Below are 19,235 nucleotides of genomic sequence, written 5' to 3' on the forward strand. Positions count from 1 at the left end.
GCTGAGTGGAGCGAACACGGGGCGAGCGCCGTCCGGTGGGACTCCCTGGGTTTTTAAGGGCGTCTGTTTACCCCTCCCCCTCTCCTCCAGGACAAAGGATGGGGAGTCCTGGCGGAAGGGGTGCAAATTAGCAAACTCCTCCCCAGAGTTGCAGGCAGGCCCGGGCAGGGCTGGGACCCCCTGGGAGGTCACCAGGGTCTGGGCAGGACTTTGGAGTGGGAGACGCTGGACTTCTGGGGCTGGCGCAGGGGGTGCTGGTCCTCAGGCCGGTCTCACACACAGAGGCTCAATTTCTGACTTCCACCCAACAATGGGAGCTGAGGTCACGGGGGGGGGGGGGGGGGCTGAGGTCACAGTGAGCGGAATTTGGCCCCTAAAATATTCATCGAAATGGGGCCCCTTAGAGCCCCCCAAAAGTCCCACGTGGGGTGCCACATAATATCACCATATCCGTCTTAGGAGATCCCCGGTACTACGAAGCCGTGTGGGTGCTTCCTGACGTCCAGAGAACTCTGAATGCCGGCACAGGTGAAGGAGGCAGCGCGGTACACTTGAGGCTTTTATTCAGTGTGAAAGGTGGAGAGTGAGGGCTTTATCTCCGAGAGAGGGGGAAATCTGGGTTCACGCCGAGCACCAGGAACCGGCCCCGTGGAGGAGCACCTAGACAGGAAGCATGGGGTGGGTGGCGCAAGGCCACGCGCCCTGGAGGCTCAGGGCTACAGCCAGCCCTGTACTGGCAAGAGACCAGAGCAAGGAAAAAGGAGGACAGGGCCGGACACACCCTGTCCCAGGCCTTTAACCACTCTCAAAGGGGAGCGGTTAATTAACCTGATTGGCCGGTGGGCGCTCAGCTGTGGCCAGGTAGGGGCAAGAGGTCACTCAGGGGCGTGGTGAAGGCGTGGTCTTCCAGCCCACAAAACTAATCCATTTTAACCTGTGTGCCTCTCTACACAACGGGAACTGAAGTCACGGGAGCTGAGGTCACGGGGCTGAGGTCACAGCCAGCGCAGAGGTCACAGCCGGCGCTGAGGTCACAGGGCTGGGGTCTGGGCTGGGGTCTCAGCAGGGGCTGGGACTGGGCTGTGGTCTGGGGCTGGGGGCTGGGCTGGGGTCTCAGCAGGGGCTGGGGCTGGGCTGGGGGCTGGGCTGGGGCTGGGTTGGGGTCTGGGCTGGGGTCTCAGCAGGGGCTGGGACTGGGCTGGGGCCTGGGCTGTGGTCTGGGGCTGGGGTCTCAGCAGGGGCTGGGGCTGGGCTGGGGCTGGGCTGGGGTCCCAGCTGGGCTGGGGGCTGGGCTGGGGGCTGGGCTGGGGCTGGGGCTGGGTTGGGGTCTGGGCTGGGGTCTCAGCAGGGGCTGGGGTCTGGGCTGGGGCTGGGGCTGGGCTGGGGGCTGGGCTGGGGTCTCAGCAGGGGCTGGGGGCTGGGCTGGGGCTGGGCTGGGGTCTCAGCAGGGGCTGGGGTCTGGGCTGGGGTCTGGGCTGGGGTCTCAGCAGGGGCTGGGGCTGGGGGCTGGGCTGGGGTCTGGGCTGGGATCTGGGGCTGGGGTCTGGGCTGGGATCTGGGGCTGGGGCTGGGGCTGGGGCTGGGCTGGGGTCCCAGCTGGGCACGGGGTCCATCCTGCCTGTCCTGGATGCACTGAGGTTGGGGCAACACCTGGATGTTTAACAGATGCCCTTGGGGGCGCTCGGGGGTGGGGCTGGGGCGCACTCAGCGGCTCACCAGGCTCACCAGGTGCAGGGGTGCAGAGGGAGGGCAGAGCCGAGCCGGGTAAAACTCCGCACTGCCCTGGTCTCTCCTGACTGTGCAACTACGTCACAGTGTGCAAAAACTTTAAAAAATGTTTTGGGTGGCAGTAACAAACCCCCACAGATTTGCATTCCTAAGACACACACTGGGGGCAATGCTGTGGCAGGGAAGGCTAAGCCTCCACCTGCGGCGCCGGTTCCAGTCCCGGCTGCTCCTCTTCCCATCCAGCTCTCCGCTGTGGCCTGGGAGAGCAGTGGACGATGGCCCAGGTCCTCGGGCCCCTGCACCCGCGTGGGAGACCCGGAAGAAGCCCCTGGCTCCTGGCTGCTGGTGGGCCCTGGCCCAGTCTCAGCCATTGCCACCATCTGGGGAGTGAGCCAGCAGATGGAGATTCTCTCTGCCTTTCAAATAAATTAATTCGAAAAAACCAAACCAACAAACCGCACACACAACTGGGGGCAGCTTCCGTGGCCCCCGCCTCACTTCGTTAAAAATCCAGACTCGGCCTTGGCCTGGGGACACACCCTCCCTCCCTGGGGGACGCGGCCCCTCGGGCTGTGCCCCCCGCCACCAGTGCGCGCGGCCGCCCCCGGGCCGCTGTCCCGCGCCCGGCGCCCCCCTGGACCTGTCCCCGCCCGGCTGCGGGGGCCCGCGCGGTGGGCAGCGCCGCCTCTGCGGCCTCGGCTTCCGAGGGCCCCCGCACGCGGGCCTGCGCGGGCACTTCTGGGCGTCGCAGCCCGCGGCGGCACGGGCGTGGGCCCGGGGCTGCGCGGATTCGCGGCCGGAGGCGGGGCGGGGCGGGGCGGCCGGCGGGCGGGGCGGGGGCGGGCGGCGCTGCGCGCGCGGGGATTGGCGCCGCGGCCTCCGCCCGCCGCCCGCCGCCCCCTCCCGCGCCGGGGCGGGCCCGCCCGCCGACCCCAGGCTCGTCTCCCGCGCCGCCGAGCAGGTGAGCTGGTCCCCGCCAACCCCCCGCCTCCTGCCGCGACGCGGGCGCGCCCCGCCCGCGCCGCAGCCCGGAGTTGCATCAGCTCCCCCGCCGCGCCCCCCGCCCCGGGCAGCGGCCCCCTCCGGCCCCGGTATCCCAGCCGCGAGGGTCTCCCCACCCCGCGGGGCCCAGCCGCGGCGCAGCCCGGAGAGCGCCCACGTGGCCCGGCCGCGGGCCGGGGCGTGGGGCTGGTCCCGCGTGGAGGGTAGGGGCGCCCCAGGGCCGGTGGGGCCGGGCGGCGGGAGGCTCCGGGACTCGGCGCTCCCTCCCCCACCGCGGTGTCCCCCGGGATCCCTGCGGGGCCGCGGCCGAGGTGCCGGGGGCTCCCTGGCCCCACGTGGACCTCGCCCTCCCTCGCGGTCAGAGCGCGGCCAGAGGCCCGGGGGGTCCCCGGGGGTCCCGGTGGCCCAAGCGCTTCCGGAGCCGACGACGGCGCCCGGCGACCCAGCCCCCTAGGGCGCACGTGCGTGCGGGGTGCGCAGTGGGCAGGGTGCCGAGCGGGTCACGCACTCAGCGGAGACGCCAGGGCCAGGTGTGCACGGGCCGGGGTCGCCCTTGGTGGGAGTCGGGAGGGAGGTGCGTCTCCCCCCACCGACCCCTGAGGAGGCCGGGACTCAGGCCCTCGGGGGAGGCTGGGCAGGTTCGGCCTGGCCTGGGCTGCAGAGTGGCCAAGCCGCGGGCAGGCCCGGAGGCGGGGCCGGCTCTCCTGCTCCTGGAGTTGGGGGAGGGGTGGCCCGCAGTCCCCGGTTTGCACTGCACCTGGAGCCGGTGCACACTTTTCCCAGCAAAACCCCGGTGGGTGCAGGGCAGGCGGCCGGGTGGGGCTGTGCTCAGAGACCGGCCTCCTGCCCCATCCCCTAAGGGGCCTGGCGGCTCCTGCAACCCAAGCCAGGAGCTCCATCCGGGTCTCCCACGTGGGTGCAGGGGCCCAGCGCTTGGGTCATCTTGCGCTGCCTCCCAGGCCACAGCAGGGAGCCAGAAGTGGAGGGGCTGGGACCCGAGCCGGCTTCCTGACGCGGGGTGCGGGAGTCCGAGCGGCCGCCCAGGCACCCGTTCCTGCATAGACGTTTGGACAGAGCAACTGTGGGTGGGCAGGAGGGTTGCAGAGGCACGGCTGGGGTCTGTCCATCACGGCTGGGGTCTGTCCATCACGGCTGATGAGCCAATCACACGGCCACGTGCTGAGCCCCGGCTCCCTCCCTCTGCCTGTCCTCATGCAGGGGCGACAGCTGCTGTCTTAGCCGTGGCCTGGGCGCCTGTTTAGTGTCCATGGGAGGCTGGGCAGGGGCTGCGTCCAGCCCTGGCCTCTGGAGAGGAGGGGGTGTCTCCTGTGCCCCAGGCACCGCCGGGCAGGGCGCACCTGGCCGCACACCCCTCTCCCCTTCTCCTCTCTTCCTTTTAGTCCATCTGGCTTAGGTGCACGGTGGCTCTGTGACCTGTGAGTCCGATGGGGGTAGCACGGCGCTGGTCACCTTAGCCATCTGTGAGCATGAAGGTCGAAGGCGTTAAATGCCTCCCAGCGATGGAGACTTCCTGGTCAAACCAAGAGCTCTGTGCAGGGGCGCCCCAGCCCCCGGGGCCGCTGGGGCCAGGACACGTGACGTGGGGTCCCGCGGTGTGTGCCCATCTAGGAGTGGCTGACTTAGCATGCGGTCCTCGGCGCTCACCCACGTCAGCGCGCGGCCACAAGTCCATTCCTTTTCGTGGTTACGTAGTACTCCCCTGTGGACGGGTGCACTGGGCTTGTCGTTCTCTGCGCGTGGAGGCCGGGGTGGCCTAGGCGCGGGTGTGCAGATGCCCACCGGCGGCTGTCTGGAACGGTGCCCAGGAGGCGGATTGCTGGCCTTGTGTGAGTTCTATGTTTAACTTCTTGAGAATCAGCCAAGCCGTGGTCGGGTGCAGCAGCTGGAGCCTGCGTCCACATGCCTGCTCTTTGTGGGCGGGCTTGAGGGGTGCCCGCCCCAGGGGGGCCGGGAGTGCCGCCTCCGCCAGGATCCAGCACTTTCCAAGCCTGAACCGGCATCCCCCCTCCTTCTGTCAGATCCCAGCAATGCCTTCGGAGACAGCCCAGGCAGGAGAGGGGCCCGCTGGCTGCCCCCGCCTCTCGGGGGCCCACGGCTCGGAAAGGAGCCCGGACCAGAGACCCCCCGGGAACAAAGATGCCCCGGAGCGCGTGTGGATCCGGCCGGATGTCCCAAGCAGGTGCACCTGGGAGCTGGGCCGGCCCGTCGCCGACTCCCCACACCAGCACACAGCCCTGTGAGTCCCTGCTCTTGGCCATGTGGTGGGTGGTCCGGGGTGGGGGGCGGGGGGGCAGGCTGGGGCATGGGTCCGCGTGCTGGTGAGCTGAGGCTCGCCAACCGGAGCCTGTTCATGCCAAGGCCGGTACCCACGTCAGCGGCCAGCAAGACTGGACGCGCCGTATAAATATTTGCTGAACAAAGCAGTGTGAGTGCCCAAGTCACGGTCTGGGAGGGACCGGAGGTGAGCCCACGGCTTCGGCTGTGCCCTCCTGCTCTGGCTGCATCTCTGTGGCCAGACACAGCTGGACCAGTTAACCACCGCTCTAGGGTAGACGGTGTTCACCGCTACCTCGTGCCAAGCACCGGCCGTGGGAAGCTTCCAGGTGGCAGCGGGGTCACCTCTACCTCGTGCCCTCTGGGCGTGGGAAGCCATCGATGGGAAAGACACCGGCTGGGGCTCGCTCCCCTGGGGATCACTCGGCTTCGGTTTGTTTCCTTGGGGTCATCTCGAAGCCAATCAAGGACAGGCTTTTTGGATCTGTGAGTCTTTTTAAAAAGTGGCCCTCGTTGGCTGGGTTGTCAAGCCTGCGGCTGGGGACCCTGCGTGCCATGAGTGCCGGAGCTTGTGCCGATGGGATGGGTACTGAGTGAGGGCTCAGTGTGTGGCACTCCCAAGGGGGCCAATAAAAGGGCTGGAAATCTGTGAACCCGGAAGCTCCGGGCCCTGGGCACCTGAGAGGCCGAGTGGGCAGCTGGCCAGCTGGACCAGAGCCGGGGAGAGGCCATGGGGGTGGGGGCGGGGCTGCACCTGTTCCTGCCAGGCTGGCCTCACCCTTTTCAGGAGACACGGCAGGGGGCCGCACCGCAGACCCCAGCCCGCCGGAGGGGACGCTGGTCACCGGGGCTTCCTGCAGCGAGGGGGCCTGGCTGTGCCGAGGAAGGGGGTCCCAAGGGGGGATGGGCTTGGGCAGGGGAGCCCTGAGGGGGAGGGGCTGGCCCTGCTGGGTGGGGGGCAGTGGGCTAAGGTGCCCGGAGGCTGAGCCAAGCAGACTCCCTGGCCCCTGTACACTCGGTTCTCCTGCTGGGCTCGGCCCCGGGGCAGCCGGGCGGCTCCCAGGCTGGGGTTAGGCGCTCTCTGTTGCCAGCCTGGTTCCTGACCCAGGGCCAGCGGGCGTGAGGTCAATGAGGAGCAGGCAGGAGCAAGTCCTGCCTGGGCCCTGGGGCGGCCTCTCCCTCCTACCCTGGAATGTGCATTCCTGCCACCCCCCCGGGATGCTCGCTGGGGTGGGAGAGGTGAGGCTGGGCTCAGTGGGCACTGAGGGCGAGCGGCACCCGCGGGTCCTGAGGCTGAGGCAGCTGGAGCGTCCCCAGGAGGGTGGCAGGCCGGGCCCCATCCCCCTGGCAGAGCACACGGCCCATCTTGCCTGTGGAGGAGCTGCTGGTGGGGGGCCGGCCCCATCCCGGCCCCGGCCCTGGCCCTGGCCCTGCTGTGTCTGTACCCGGCCCCTCCCCCGCTGTGTCCTGTGCCTGGCCTGGCCTCTGAGGTCCAGGGACCTGGGAGCCCCTTGGGGTGACTGCCACAGGCTGCTGGCCAGAGATCTGGGGGGCCCTGCCAGAGTCAGAACTTAGTTTTTTGGGTTTTTGAAAAAATATTTATTTTTATTTGAACAGCACAGAGAGACAGAAATCTTCCATCTGCTGGTTCACTCCCGAAGCCAGGAGCTTCATCGGGGTCTCCTACGTGGTCAGGGGCCCAAGCACTTGTTTGTTTAACGATTTATTTAGGGGGCGGTGCTGTGGCACAGCGGGTAAAGCCGCCACCTGCAGTGCCGGCATCCCATGTGGGCGCCGGTTGAGTCCCGGCTGCTCCACTTCCGATCCAGCTCTCTGCTGTGGCCTGGGAAACAGCGGACGATGGCGCAGCACCCAAAGCGCCTGGCTTTGGCCCAGCCTCAGCTGTTGCAACCATTTGGGCAGTGAACCAGTGGATGGAAGATCTCTCCGTGTGTCCCTCTCTGTAACTCTTCCTTCCAGATAAATCTTTAGAGAGAAAAGAGTGAGGGGGTGGGGCAGGAGAGACAGGGGTTCCACCTGTTGGTTCACTCCCCTGTGCCTGCAACAGCTGGGCTGGGCGAGGCTCAAGGTGGAAGCCAGGAGCTCCATCCGGGTCTCCCACACGGCGGCAGGGCCCCAGCCTCCGGCCGTCATCCACTGCCTCCCAGGATGCACCTCACCAGGGCACTGGATCAAGGTGGGGAGCCGAGAGTCGGACCAGGCCACGGGGGCCAAACCCTCCGGGCCGCAGAGTGACCTGACCCTCGCGGAAGCGGCCGAGACGCCCAGCAATTCTCTGTAGCTGCCCTGCTGCCGTCGGCGCAGGACCCAAGTTCTGGTCCAACCCCGGGACCTGGCCTGGTGGCTGGAGCAGCTACAACGCCTGAACTAGACCAGGGCACGGTTTGGGCTTTGTAGGTTTCGAGGTGCGTGTGCGCGTGTTTCTGGCATGAGCACGCGTGTTACAGGTGTGGTTGTGTAACCGCACCCGAGTCCCGCCCTACCGCCGGCTCCGGATTTGTGTCCCTGAATAAGCCTGGGCCCCCTCTCTACTTTAGGGCAAAATCTCCAAAAATCTTGCCAGATATTCTCAAGAAAATCGGGGACACCCCCATGGTGCGGATCAACAAGATCGGGAAGAACTTTGGCCTGAAGTGTGAGCTCTGTGAGTGCCCGGCAGGGACCCCGGGGCCTGGACCCCGGGACATGGGGCAGCGGCCGGTCAGTCAGGCGTAGCAGGTGCTGTGTGGCAGAGCCAGCGGCCGGGACAGGCGAGGCCAGTGGGCGGGGCCTGAGCTGGAGGCGGGCAGGTCAGAAGGTTGACGGGGGTCTTGCCGCGGAGAGGCCGAGTCGCAGCTGGGTCCGGCCAGCTCCCAGCACCCCGGCGCTGGTGGACTCCTGGCAGGAGTGGGGCGGCCTGGTCCTGGTGGACATGGAGGCCTGGGGTCTCATCTGAGCTACATGGGCGAGGGCAGCGCTGCATGGAGCTGCTTCTAGAACGCGAGGTGAGGGGGACTCATGACCACCGTCCACCTCTCCTCCCTGCACAGGCCCTGGGGCGGCTGGGAGGGAGCAGCCCAGGTGTGGCATCTCTGCTCCGAGGTGGTCACTCGGCGAGGTCCCCTTCGCTGGGGAAGGGGCGCTCTGTGCTGGGGAGCCCGGGCCGTGCCAGATCAGCCGCCTTCCCCGAGACCCCCAGGCGCCACCGGGGCCTGCTCCACATCTGCCTGAGGGGACAGAGACCACACCCTAGCGCCCTGCAGGCAGGCCTGCACCTGAGCAAGGCGGAACCTCAGATGTGCCCATTTTGCAGAGCGACAACCCAAGGCCCAGGGAGGGGGGAGGGATGCAGCTGGCGCAAAGGCTGGGCTGGCCAGAGTGCCCAGCAGGGGCCTGGGCGCCGGGGAACCCCCACCCCGACACCTCCACCTGGCTCTGTGTGGAGTGGCTTTCACCGGGCTCTGGCGTGGCCAGGGTCCTGGCCGCTCCTGTTGGCTGCAGCCCAGAACCCCCTCCTTTGAGAAAGCAGGCGTGCTGACCATGGCTGCGGGGGCAGGGGGAGGAGACCCTGCCTCGGGGTCTGACCCCCGGGGAACGGCCTGCCCGGGCCCACATTTCCCAGCCGTGCCCGCGCGGGGCTCCCAGGTGTCCTCCACTCAGTGGCCTCTGGGGTCGGGGGAGAGGCTGCCGTGGGGCGCGCCCAGGTGGGGGTGGGAGCGAGGAGGAGGTGGCTCCGGGCCCTCACGGTCGTCCCTGGTGCAGTGGCCAAGTGTGAGTTCTTCAACGCGGGCGGCAGCGTCAAAGACCGTATCAGCCTGCGCATGATCGAAGACGCGGAGCGCGCGGGGACCCTGAGGCCCGGGGACACCATCATCGAGCCCACGTCCGGGAACACAGGTGCCAGCTGGGCCGCAGTGGGGACGCTGGCCCCGCCGGGCCTGGGGCACCATGCCAGGGGCTCCCGGCTCCCGGCCAGCGGGTGGGCTCCTCCTGCTGTGCACCTGGCTGCCTCCGGCCACGACCCGCTCACCCTGCAGGGGAAGGCAGAGGGGGCTCGGGGTGGGGGGCGATGGAAGCCGAGGTGCCTTCCCGCTGGGGCTCGGGCTGTGGGCGGGTGGGGCGGGGCGGCGCTCACTGCTCTGTCCGCCCAGGGATCGGGCTGGCCCTGGCCGCCGCCGTCAAGGGCTACCGATGCATCATCGTGATGCCAGAGAAGATGAGCCTGGAGAAGGTGCTGCCTGGGGAGGGGGCTCGGGCAGGGGCCCCGGGAGGGCGGGCAGGCGGGCAGCGGTGAAGCCGTGGTCTCTGCACCGCAGGTGGACGTCCTGCGGGCCCTGGGGGCCGAGATCGTGAGGACGCCCACCAACGCCCGGTTCGACTCCCCCGAGTCCCACGTCGGCGTGGCATGGCGGCTCAAGCACGAAATTCCCAATTCACACATCCTAGACCAGGTGAGGGGCGGGGAGCCTGCCGCGGGGGCCTGGGCGGCTGTCCTGCCCGGTGGTCGGTGGGCCGAGCTCTGAGCCGTGCATTCCGTGTCCGTGTGTCCCCCAGGGTGGGCTGGCTGGCTCCACAGGGGACCCTGGGCACACGCGCCGCCCTGCCCCATGGGCACAGGGGCTGACCCGGGTGCTGTGGGGCTGGGGACGTCCCCAGAGTTGCTCCCTGGCCCGGCCGTGGCGTCCACCCGGCTCACAGCTCTGCTCTCGCCATGCAGTACCGCAACGCCAGCAACCCGCTGGCTCACTACGACACCACGGCCGAGGAGATCCTACAGCAGTGTGATGGTGCGTCTGCCTGCCCACCGCGGCTCCATGGCGTTTGTCCCTGGTGTGGCCCTTGCCTGTGACACCAAGCACCGGGCACGGGTGTGCCGGCCATCTCTGCTCCAGCCCGGAGCCTGTCCGGTAGCTCGGTTGAGCTCTGCCTGGGCACTGGGGTCAGTGGGGGCGGTGGTGCCTGGCTGGCTCTGCACACGGCCCGAGGCTCGGGACCACTCCCCTCCCGGGCACCGCAGCCACAGTGGGGGTGGTGCCTGGCCTCCTGCCTTGGCTCTGGCTCAGCCCCGTCCTGTGCCCAGGCTCTGCCCAGCTGGCCTCACTGGGGAGAGTCGTGCCGTGCAGCCGCGGTTCCATGTCGGCGTGACTGCCCGCCCACGCTCCGGCTCGGCCCTGGCGCTGGCCCCGCCACAGTCCCGGCCCGGCAGCTCCGAGCCACGGCCCGAGGGATTGAGCACTTCTCAGCTCCACTGCCCTCCGCATCCACGAATCCCCGGCCGGGGCCGGCCTGCCGTGGAGACCCTGCCCCTGCCCGCGCCCTCCCGTGGGCGCCCGGCTTCTGCATTCTGCCGGGAGGGGTGGCGGGGAGCCGCCCTTTACAGGGTCTGCCTGCCCTGGTTGGGCTGGGCCGTCTCGGCCGGGTGTGGCCTGAGGCTGGTCCCCCCTCCCCAGGGAAGCTGGACATGCTGGTGGCCTCAGCGGGCACGGGCGGCACCATCACGGGCATCGCCAGGAAGCTGAAGGAGAAGTGCCCGGGATGCAAGGTGAGCGGCAGGCGGGACCCAGGAGGCCTCGCCTGCGCCGTCTCACTGTGGCGTGCACCTGGGCAAAGCAACACAGCAGCTCGGCGGCCGTGCGCCAGGGCTGGGGTCGCCCACAGCCGTGGCCTAGAGGGGCTTCCTGGGCTGGGGGGCTGTGCCATGTGGACAATCAGCCCAGAGGCTCCCAGCCTGGGGCAGGGCCCCTCCGGGTCTGAGAGAGCTGGGAGGGGCTCCCGGAAGTGCCCACTTCCTCCCTGTGGCCCTGACATTGCCCCCAGGAAGAGGCCAGTGCCCGTGCCGCCCGCCTCCCCGAGCGCCTACAGGGGGCGCTCCTGGGGCAAGGCCTCTGCCCGCTCCGCCCCGGCTGCTGGCTTCACTGCCAAGTGTGCGCTCCGGTTCTGGGGTTGTGCACCTGTGTGCCGTGGGCGGGGCCCCACTCGCTGCGGGCGGAGCCTAAGGCTGCCCCCTCTGCAGATCATCGGCGTGGACCCCGAGGGCTCCATCCTGGCCGAGCCGGAGGAGCTGAACCAGACGGAGGTGACGGCCTACGAGGTGGAGGGCATCGGCTACGACTTCATCCCCACCGTGCTCGACAGGACGGTGGGTGGGCCCCAGCCTGCAGACCCCGGCTATCGGGACAGGGCACCGGGCCCCGCTGGGGAGGGAGGGGCCGCCGGGGCAGCTGGCACAGAGCTGGTAGCTGGTGGGACGGCGGCCTCCGTGCGGGCACCCACCCACCCCCTGGCCGAGCTGACCGCCAGGACTGGGTCTGCCGCAGGTGGTGGACAAGTGGTTCAAGAGCACCGACAAGGAGGCCTTCGCCTTCGCCCGCATGCTGATTGCACAGGAGGGGCTGCTGTGCGGTGGGTGCTGGTGGGGACCCCGCCTGGCTGGGGGGGCGGGGCCGTGGGCCTCAGGGCAGCCGGCAGGGTCACCTGCCCGGGGCGGGGCTTTGAGCTGCCCTGCCAGCACCATCCTGTTCCGGGGTGGGCCAAGGGGTCACGAGGCTCCAAGGGCCGGGCCGGGCGGCAGCTCTGGGAGCCTCCGCCTCTGGGTTAGGGAGTGGGGCCTGGCGTCACCCGTCGTGTGGGGCGGATGTGGGCAGCCCATGAGACGCCGGCCCCGGCCCCAGCACGGGCCCGGCCCTAGCTGAGCAGCAGCCCACGTGGTTCCAGGCTGCGTTCCTGCCTTGAGGGTTCGGTCACGCCCCTGAGCAGGCGGGGACTCCAAGGGGGCGGGAGAACACGGACGTCCCGGGACCCTCCCGGAGTGTGTATGTGCACACGTACGTGCTGGGCTGGTTCTCCCCGGGCACACGCGTGCACTCACAGGGCAGGGTCTGACTGACGTGCCTCGGCAGGTGGCAGTGCCGGCAGTGCGGTGGCCGTGGCCGTGAAGGCCGCCCAGGAGCTGCAGGAGGGCCAGCGCTGCGTGGTCATCCTGCCCGACTCCGTGCGCAACTACATGTAAGAGCTTCAGCTGGGGGCCCCTGTGTCTTGTCACCTGCCTTGCCCCACTGTGGGGCTTGGGTGCTGCCATGGTGATGGCACGGACTCCCTGCTGCAGCCCCTGCCCTGGGGGCCCCGTCCCCCGCACTCTGCTGAGGTTTCTGGGGCCCAGGCAACACCCAAGCTGAGTCCTGGTGACGTCTCTTGTTCACCCCACCCGCTCGCTCAGGCGCTCCCCTGGGCTGGAGGCGTGCGGGCCGGGCAGCCAGGCTGGCATCCCCTAGGGCCCGGTGTGCTCAAGTCCAGGCTCCCAGGACAATGGCCTTGGTCCCGCTCCAGTGGGCACCCAGAGTCTGCCCTGGAGCCCAGCGCTCACGTGCGCAGGCGTGTTAACCACAGGCGCACAGGCGTGTTGTGCTGGCCGTGCCTGCTCCCTGCGTTGCTGGACCCTGCCCTGCCTTTTCAGGACAGAGGCCACCCAGGCCTGCAGAGAGGGGACCCTTGTTGACCTGTGACCCGCAGGCCTCTCCCTGGAGCCCCTGGCCAGCTGTCTGGGGTCTCTTCCCTCCGCGTGGTCAGAGGCCACCACGGACACCCCATGAGGCCTCGGTGCCTGCCCCTGCAGGTCCAAGTTCCTGAGTGACAAGTGGATGCTACAGAAGGGCTTCCTAGAAGAGGAGGAGCTCTCGGTGAAGAGGCCATGGTGAGGGCCTGGCGGGGACACGGACCTGCCCGTGGGGTTAGGTCCTGGCGGGGACACGGACCTGCCCGTGGTGAGGGCCTGGCGGGGACACGGACCTGCCCGTGGGGTTAGGGCCTGACGGGGACACGGACCTGCCCGTGGGGTTAGGGCCTGGCACGGGGACACGGACCTGCCCGTGGGGTGAGGGCCTGGCGGGGACACGGACCTGCCCGTGGGGTGAGGGCCTGGCACGGGGACACAGACCTGCCCGTGGGGTTAGGGCGCTGGCGTGGGGACCCTGGGACCTGCCTGCTGTGGTTAGGGCACTGGTGCGGGGACCCTGGGGCCTGCCCGCTGTCGGTGGCGGTGATGGTCTCACCTGCCGTGGCTCCCCAGGTGGTGGCACCTGCGGGTGCAGGAGCTGAGCCTGTCGACCCCACTGACCGTCCTGCCCAGCGTCACCTGCAGCGACACCATCGACATCCTCCGTGAGAAGGGCTTCGACCAGGCGCCCGTGGTGGATGAAACGGGGTCAGTCCCGCCCCCCACTGTCGCTAGACGGGGCAGCCGTGGGCCCCACACTGACAGCTGGCCTTGGTCGCTCTGCCCAAGACGTCCAGGGCACACCCACCGGAAGCTGGTCCTGAGTGGCAGCTCCCTGTCCCACCCCAGGAGATGGGTGACGGGCACCCTGAGGTTGGGCTCAGAGGTCGGTGCCCCCTGGCATCCCAGGGCTGAGCAGAAGCGTGGAGCTGAGGCAGCAGGGCGCTGAGCCCGCCACCCCTCTCCCAGCGCTGTCCTGTGCCTCCACAGAGAGACCCTGGGCATGGTGACCCTGGGGAACATGCTGTCGTCCCTGCTCGCCGGGAAGGTGCAGCCGTCCGACCAGGTCTGCAAGGTCCTCTACAAGCAGTTCAAGCAGGTGCGGCGCTGGTGGCCGGTGCAGGGCCTCCCGGGTGGGAGTGAGGTGCCCGGCCCGGAGGCGCTGGCGGGCTCTCCCCACCTCTGCCACCTGCACTTCCCGGAGTCTGTGCGTTTGCCACTCCTGTGCCCCCCCCGCCGCCATGCACCGGTTCTGAAAGCTGCTTCCTGCCCTGCCCAGCACCTGGACACGAAGTCCCTCCCTCCCCCTGCGGACCCCGTGAGGCTGTTGGCACCAGGACCCTCGGCCCTGCGGGGCCGTCACGGTGGTCGGAGTTAGGAGAGGCTCACGGGCCCTGGGTCCTGGCCGCCGGGTGCTGAGGCCGCTCCTCCCACAGATCCGCCTGACGGACACCCTGGGCACGCTCTCGCACATCCTGGAGACTGACCACTTTGCCCTGGTGGTGCACGAGCAGATCCAGTGTAAGTGGCGCAGGGGCCGATCTCGGGGGTCCTGAGGGCGGCCCCAGGAGAATCGGACTGTGTCCCCAGCCCCCTCGGAGGGGATCCTGTGGCTCAAGTGCGTCCTGCTCCCAAGGCTGCCCCCGGGCCGGGAGAGTGGCCGCACTCCTGAGTGCAGGCCGGGCCCGGGGCCCACGGCGTAGTTGAGGGGCCCTGGAGCCCAGTCCCAAGCCCACCCGCCTGGCCTGGCCTGGCCGAGGGCTCCCACCTAACCCCTCTCCCGTCCTTGGCTCTGCAGCACAGGACCAGGCCTGGTCAGGAGAGGTGGGGGGGCCCACAGGTACGTACGCCCCGCCCAGCACTCCCCAGGGTGCCCGGGGCCTGACTCCAGCGTGGGTAGGACGGTCCCTCCTCGTGGCCTCACACGTACTTGTGTTCACACGTGGTGAGGAAGAGGAGAGGGTGTGTGGACTTTCCCCGAGAGTCCGTCCTGTGACCCCAGGCCTGGACGCACCTCCTGGCCCATCCTGGGCAGGCGTGACCCGGCTAAGGGCCGGCCCCCGGCGCCGAGGCCGTCTCTGGGCTGTTCCCCAGGCTTCCAGAGGGCAGCATCTCCCCCACCCCGGGCGCTTCTGCCTGGGGCTGTGGGATGGTCCAGGGCCAGCTCGGCAGGGAAGCAGAATCCAGGGCCCAGCGTGGTGTCCACCTGCTGGCTGCCAAGTGGGCCAGGGCGGGTATGGCCTGCGGGTTGTTGGCCGGTGTCCTGGGTCACCTGGCTGTGGGTGCCGCTCCTGCTGCCCCAGGGGCTCAGTGTCGGGGGGACCTCGGCCGCCAGCTGGCTCCGGCCACCTCCTGACCCGCTGCCCGATGTTCCCCCCCACAGACGGCGGCGACGAGCAGCCCAGCAAACGGCAGACGGTGTTCGGCGTGGTCACCGCCATGGACCTGCTCCACTTTGTGGCCAGCCGGGGGCAGGACCAGCAGTGACGCATGGGAGCTGGGCATGGGGACCCCCAGCACGCGGAGCGAGGCCCCTGGGTTCCCCTGGTTAACCCTTGGCCATGCCCACAGCTCTATTTATGGCATCCTGGGGAAGAGGCTTCCTATTAAAACGTCTTGTCAAGGAACTGTTCAGACCGGATCCGGCCGGCAGGGTGTCAGGGATGCTCGGGGAACCTGGGTCGCCGGGGTCCCATCTCGGGGACAGCTGCGCCCCTTGGGGCTGAGTGGGTCGAAGCAGCCGTCTGGGGTGTGCATGACCTTTGAGTGACCGGTTTGGTGGTGCTCGGCCGCCGTGTGGTCACCACGTGGGTGCAGTCCCCAGGGACGTTTCCCCCATCAGGCCGCCCTGCCAGGCGTGGGTGTGGGTCCTGCCACGCGCGGCAGCGGCACCTGGGACCCAGGGCTCTCTGAGGAGCTCCTGGGACAGTGCACAGGGACTGCAAACTTTCCCTCCAGCGACCTTCACCTTCCTGGAAGAGAGCCAGATCTTCACCCACATAACAGCCAGGGCTGGCCTGGCCGGGCCAAAGCCGGGAGCCGCTCTGTTGGCACGCACCTTGCGTGCCGGGCATGGCCCCGGGAGCCAAATTCCTGGGCCATGGAGTCACCTGTGGTAGCGGCTCCCGCCCCCGCCCACGCCCGCCCTCCGCCGGCTCCCCTGGTGCCTGGCCGTCTCCACACGTCTGCGCCCGTCCCTTCGTGCTGGCCACCTGCAGCCGTCTTTCTTAGCGCCCTCTCGACCGGGCCTGCTACAGCCGAGCACTCGGTTCGGGTCCCCCACCCGCCCCTGGCCGGCCCCTGCCGGAGCTGAGCGCTCAGCCAGGTCTGTCCCGTGTTAGGAGCTGTTCCAGGTACTCACACTGTGTCAGACACGCGTGGGACTCCAGGCACCCGCTCCCTGGCTGCAGGTTCTCTTCCCGCGCGAAGCCGCTGGACGCACAGCCGTCCTCGCCTGCGGCCAAGTCGGAATCTGCCGCCTGCAGCTGCTCCCTGCTCAGCTCCGGGGCTCTGCCTGGTGCCCACTGGGACGGGTTCTCTGTGCCTGTGCGCGTCTGTGTTCATGTATGTGCGTGCAACCAGTTCCCGGCAGGGAGGCCCACGTGTCCCTGGGTCGCTGTGACCTCAGCCTGGCGGCCCCCAGCTGCCCATGGTTGCCGCGGTCCTGTTTGGTGGTTTGCGGAGCAGTCGGCTCCGGCCCGGGCTTCTGTGCCAGCAGCGCAGGGCTCCGGGGGCTACAACGTGAGCATCCACTTGGTCCTTGTTCTCTTTGAGGATTTAGTTGGCAGAGAGGGAGAGGGAAACAGGTCTTCCACTGCTGGTTCACTCCCCACGTGGCCGGGCTGAAGGCAGGGGCTCCATCCAGGTCTCCCAGGCGGGTGCCGGGGGTCCCAGGGGTCCCAGCACTCGGCCGCCGTCTGCTGCTTCCCAAGAGCGTTAGCAGGGAGCTGGATTGGAAGCGGAGCCAGGGCCTCCCATGTGGCAGCTTAACCGTGCTACATCGGCCCCGGCGTAGGTCCTACAGGGTGGCCGAGGGGTCCCGTTCCAGCAGCACCACCCCCCAAAACTGCCCTGAGCCAGTCTGATCTGGATCCAAGACCTGAGTCCAGGCCTACAGGCATTCAGAAAGCAATGGGCGGGGCAGGGTGGGACCTGAGCCACCACGTGTCCCAGGGATCAGCTCAGAGCTGGGGCCGAGTGCAGGAAAGGGTGTCCTGCGAGCTCACAGGTGCACAGAGCGGCACACAGCCTGCGTCATGGAGCCCAGCGCACTGTCCCTGGGCGTGCACGCCAACGCACACGCACAGCTCCCCAGGCCTTGCACCTGCACCACGCAAGGGGGTCACACCCAGCCTCTGGGGGAGCCCGGGGGCAGGCCGAGCGCTCACTCCCCAGACGCCTGCCTCAGTCACAGCTGGGAACGGGCTGTCCACGGCGTGGCCAGGGGCCCACCTGCCAGTCTGCACCGGGGTGGGACAGCGCCCACCCTGGGAACAGGCTGTCCACGGCGTGGCCAGGGGCCCACCTGCCAGTCTGCACCGGGGTGGGACAGCGCCCACCCTGGGAACGGGCTGTCCACGGCGTGGCCAGGGGCCCACCTGCCACAGTCTGCTCCGGGGTGGGACAGCGCCCACCCTGGGAATGGGCTGTCCACGGTGTGGCCAGGGGCCCACCTGCCAGTCTGCACCGGGGTGGGACAGCGCCCACCCTGGGAACGGGCTGTCCACGGCGCGCCCAGGCCACTGCTGACAGCATCTGCCCCCAGGACTGCACCCCCAGCTCCGCCTGCCGGCCCTGGGTGAAGCCAGTAGCAGGAACCAAGGCCTCTCTGTGTGGCTCCTCTGCCATCTTCAACACGTGGCTTCTACCTCATTGTCCAGTGTGGCTGCTTGAGCACCAACCGTTATGTCTATCCCATCCCAGTGGACTGCACCGGCTGATCCAGCCGCCAGCTCACTTAGTGCCACGGAGAGTTCTAGAAAGAACCCTGAGGGCACATGGCACAGTAGGTCCACAGTGCCTCAGCCAGTCAGAAGCATGGTAAATCCTGGGGCCAGCGTCCCACATGGGCACTGGTGCAAGCCCAATCCAGCTCCCTGCTAACACGCCTGGGAAAGCAGAAGAGGGCCCAAGTGCCTGGGCCCCTGCACCCGCGTGGATGGAGCTCCTGGCTCCTGGCTTCAGCCTGGCCCAGTTCTGACCATCTGGAGTGAGCCAGCAGACGGAGGGAGGGCCTCCCTCTGTCTCCTGTAACTCTCAAAATAAATCTTTAGAAAAATAAAGACAACCCATGGTGAGCCAGTGGCCTAAGCCAGGCCACACCTGCCCTCACGCCTGGTGAGCAGCACCAGCACGCACTCGCTCCTGTCGCTGCTGGGTGCTGGCTGTGGCCGAGGACAGCTGTGCCGGGCTCCCCGTGTGCCCTGGGCAGCCCTCAGCCTTGCTCACGCCCTGCAGCCCTGTTCAAGCGCTGGGGCCCCTAGGGCTGCGGCCACAGCTGTGGCCCCTGTGGGCAGCACCCCGGCCACAAGACCCCAGACACCTCTGGAGAGAACATCGCTGCCGAGAACCAGCAGCCCGAGGCCTCGGTGCAAGCCGGCATGGCGCGGGGCTCTGCGAAGCCACTCCCAGCCCCGTTTCCCTCCCGTTCCCGTCTCTGGCTCTGAGGCCTTAGATGCCGGGCTCGATACCCTCCGGGGCTCAGGACAAGACCCCACCTCACCCCAATACCCCCCACCCCCACAGGCATCCCTAGGACTCAGGGCCCCGGCTGTGTAGTCCTGGGCGCCTCCCAGGCCGCGCCAGCTGTGAGCTGGCCGCGTCCCTCTCCACCAGCCCATGTGGAGGTCCCGCTGAGGTCATACGGAGGGCGCATGAGGTCCCTGAGCGTGAGCTGTAAGACCACCGCGTGGAAGAGGTGCCAAGGAGGGACAAGCTCCCCCAGGAGGCAGGGACACACAGGTCCCCTGGGCAGGCTGCCCTGGACGGGACGGAGGAAACATCTCAAGTTAACCCAGTGTGCGGAGACGGCCCCGGCGCAGGCAGTGGCCAGAGCGGCCCTCAGGGCAGCGCCCGGGGAGGACCCGCTGGCCTGGAGGAGGGGCACAAGGCCTCCGGGACCCAGGTCCTGCCCTGCCCAGCAGTGGGCGTGAGCCCTGTGCCCCACAGGACTCGCCTGGGGCTGGGCTAAGCCAGCTAACAGGCAATCACAGTAACCAGCCTCGGCGGCCCCTGCTGGGGGGGGGGGAGCCGACACCACGGAGCAGGCAGGGAGCAAGAACCGGGGGGGGGGCAGGGAGCAAGAACCGGGGGGGGGCGGGCAGGGAGCAAGAACCGGGGGGGGGGCAGGGAGCAAGAACCGGGGGGGGGCAGGGAGCAAGAACCGGGGGGGCGGGCAGGGAGCAAGAACCGGGGGGGGGGGCAGGGAGCAAGAACCGGGGGGGCGGGCAGGGAGCAAGAACCGGGGGGGGGGGCAGGGAGCAAGAACCGGGGGGGGGGCAGGGAGCAAGAACCGGGGGGGGGGCAGGGAGCAAGAACCGGGGGGGCGGCAGGGAGCAAGAACCGGGGGGGGGGCAGGGAGCAAGAACCGGGGGGGGGGCAGGGAGCAAGAACCGGGGGGGGCAGGGAGCAAGAACCGGGGGGGGGGGCAGGGAGCAAGAACCGGGGGGGGGCGGGCAGGGAGCAAGAACCGGGGGGGGCAGGGAGCAAGAACCGGGGG

At 69.0% G+C, this 19,235-nt stretch overlaps 1 protein-coding gene across 3 annotated transcripts; it reads left to right on the plus strand.

Moving 5' to 3' along the window:
* The first annotated feature begins 2,630 nt into the window (after window positions 1-2,630).
* CBS (cystathionine beta-synthase) lies at window positions 2,631-15,138 on the plus strand. Of its 3 annotated transcripts, none has more exons than XM_062204680.1 (17): window positions 2,631-2,689; window positions 4,770-4,987; window positions 7,584-7,690; window positions 8,788-8,922; window positions 9,177-9,256; window positions 9,342-9,476; window positions 9,743-9,812; window positions 10,476-10,567; window positions 11,039-11,164; window positions 11,343-11,427; window positions 11,925-12,030; window positions 12,638-12,715; window positions 13,091-13,225; window positions 13,508-13,616; window positions 13,954-14,038; window positions 14,316-14,357; window positions 14,901-15,138. In XM_062204680.1, exons 2-17 carry the CDS (start codon window positions 4,779-4,781, stop codon window positions 15,002-15,004), a joined length of 1,698 nt encoding a protein of 565 aa, XP_062060664.1. In that variant the 5' UTR covers window positions 2,631-2,689; window positions 4,770-4,778; the 3' UTR covers window positions 15,005-15,138. The 3 variants fall into 3 exon arrangements, with proteins under 3 accessions (XP_062060664.1, XP_062060655.1, XP_062060672.1); XM_062204671.1 differs by lacking the exon at window positions 2,631-2,689 and adding an exon at window positions 4,511-4,577; XM_062204688.1 differs by lacking the exons at window positions 2,631-2,689; window positions 14,316-14,357 and adding an exon at window positions 4,515-4,577.
* Window positions 15,139-19,235: the final 4,097 nt, after the last annotated feature.

The sequence above is a fragment of the Lepus europaeus genome, chromosome 2 (genome assembly GCF_033115175.1).
Source record: "Lepus europaeus isolate LE1 chromosome 2, mLepTim1.pri, whole genome shotgun sequence".
NCBI classification, from domain to species: Eukaryota; Metazoa; Chordata; class Mammalia; order Lagomorpha; family Leporidae; genus Lepus; species Lepus europaeus.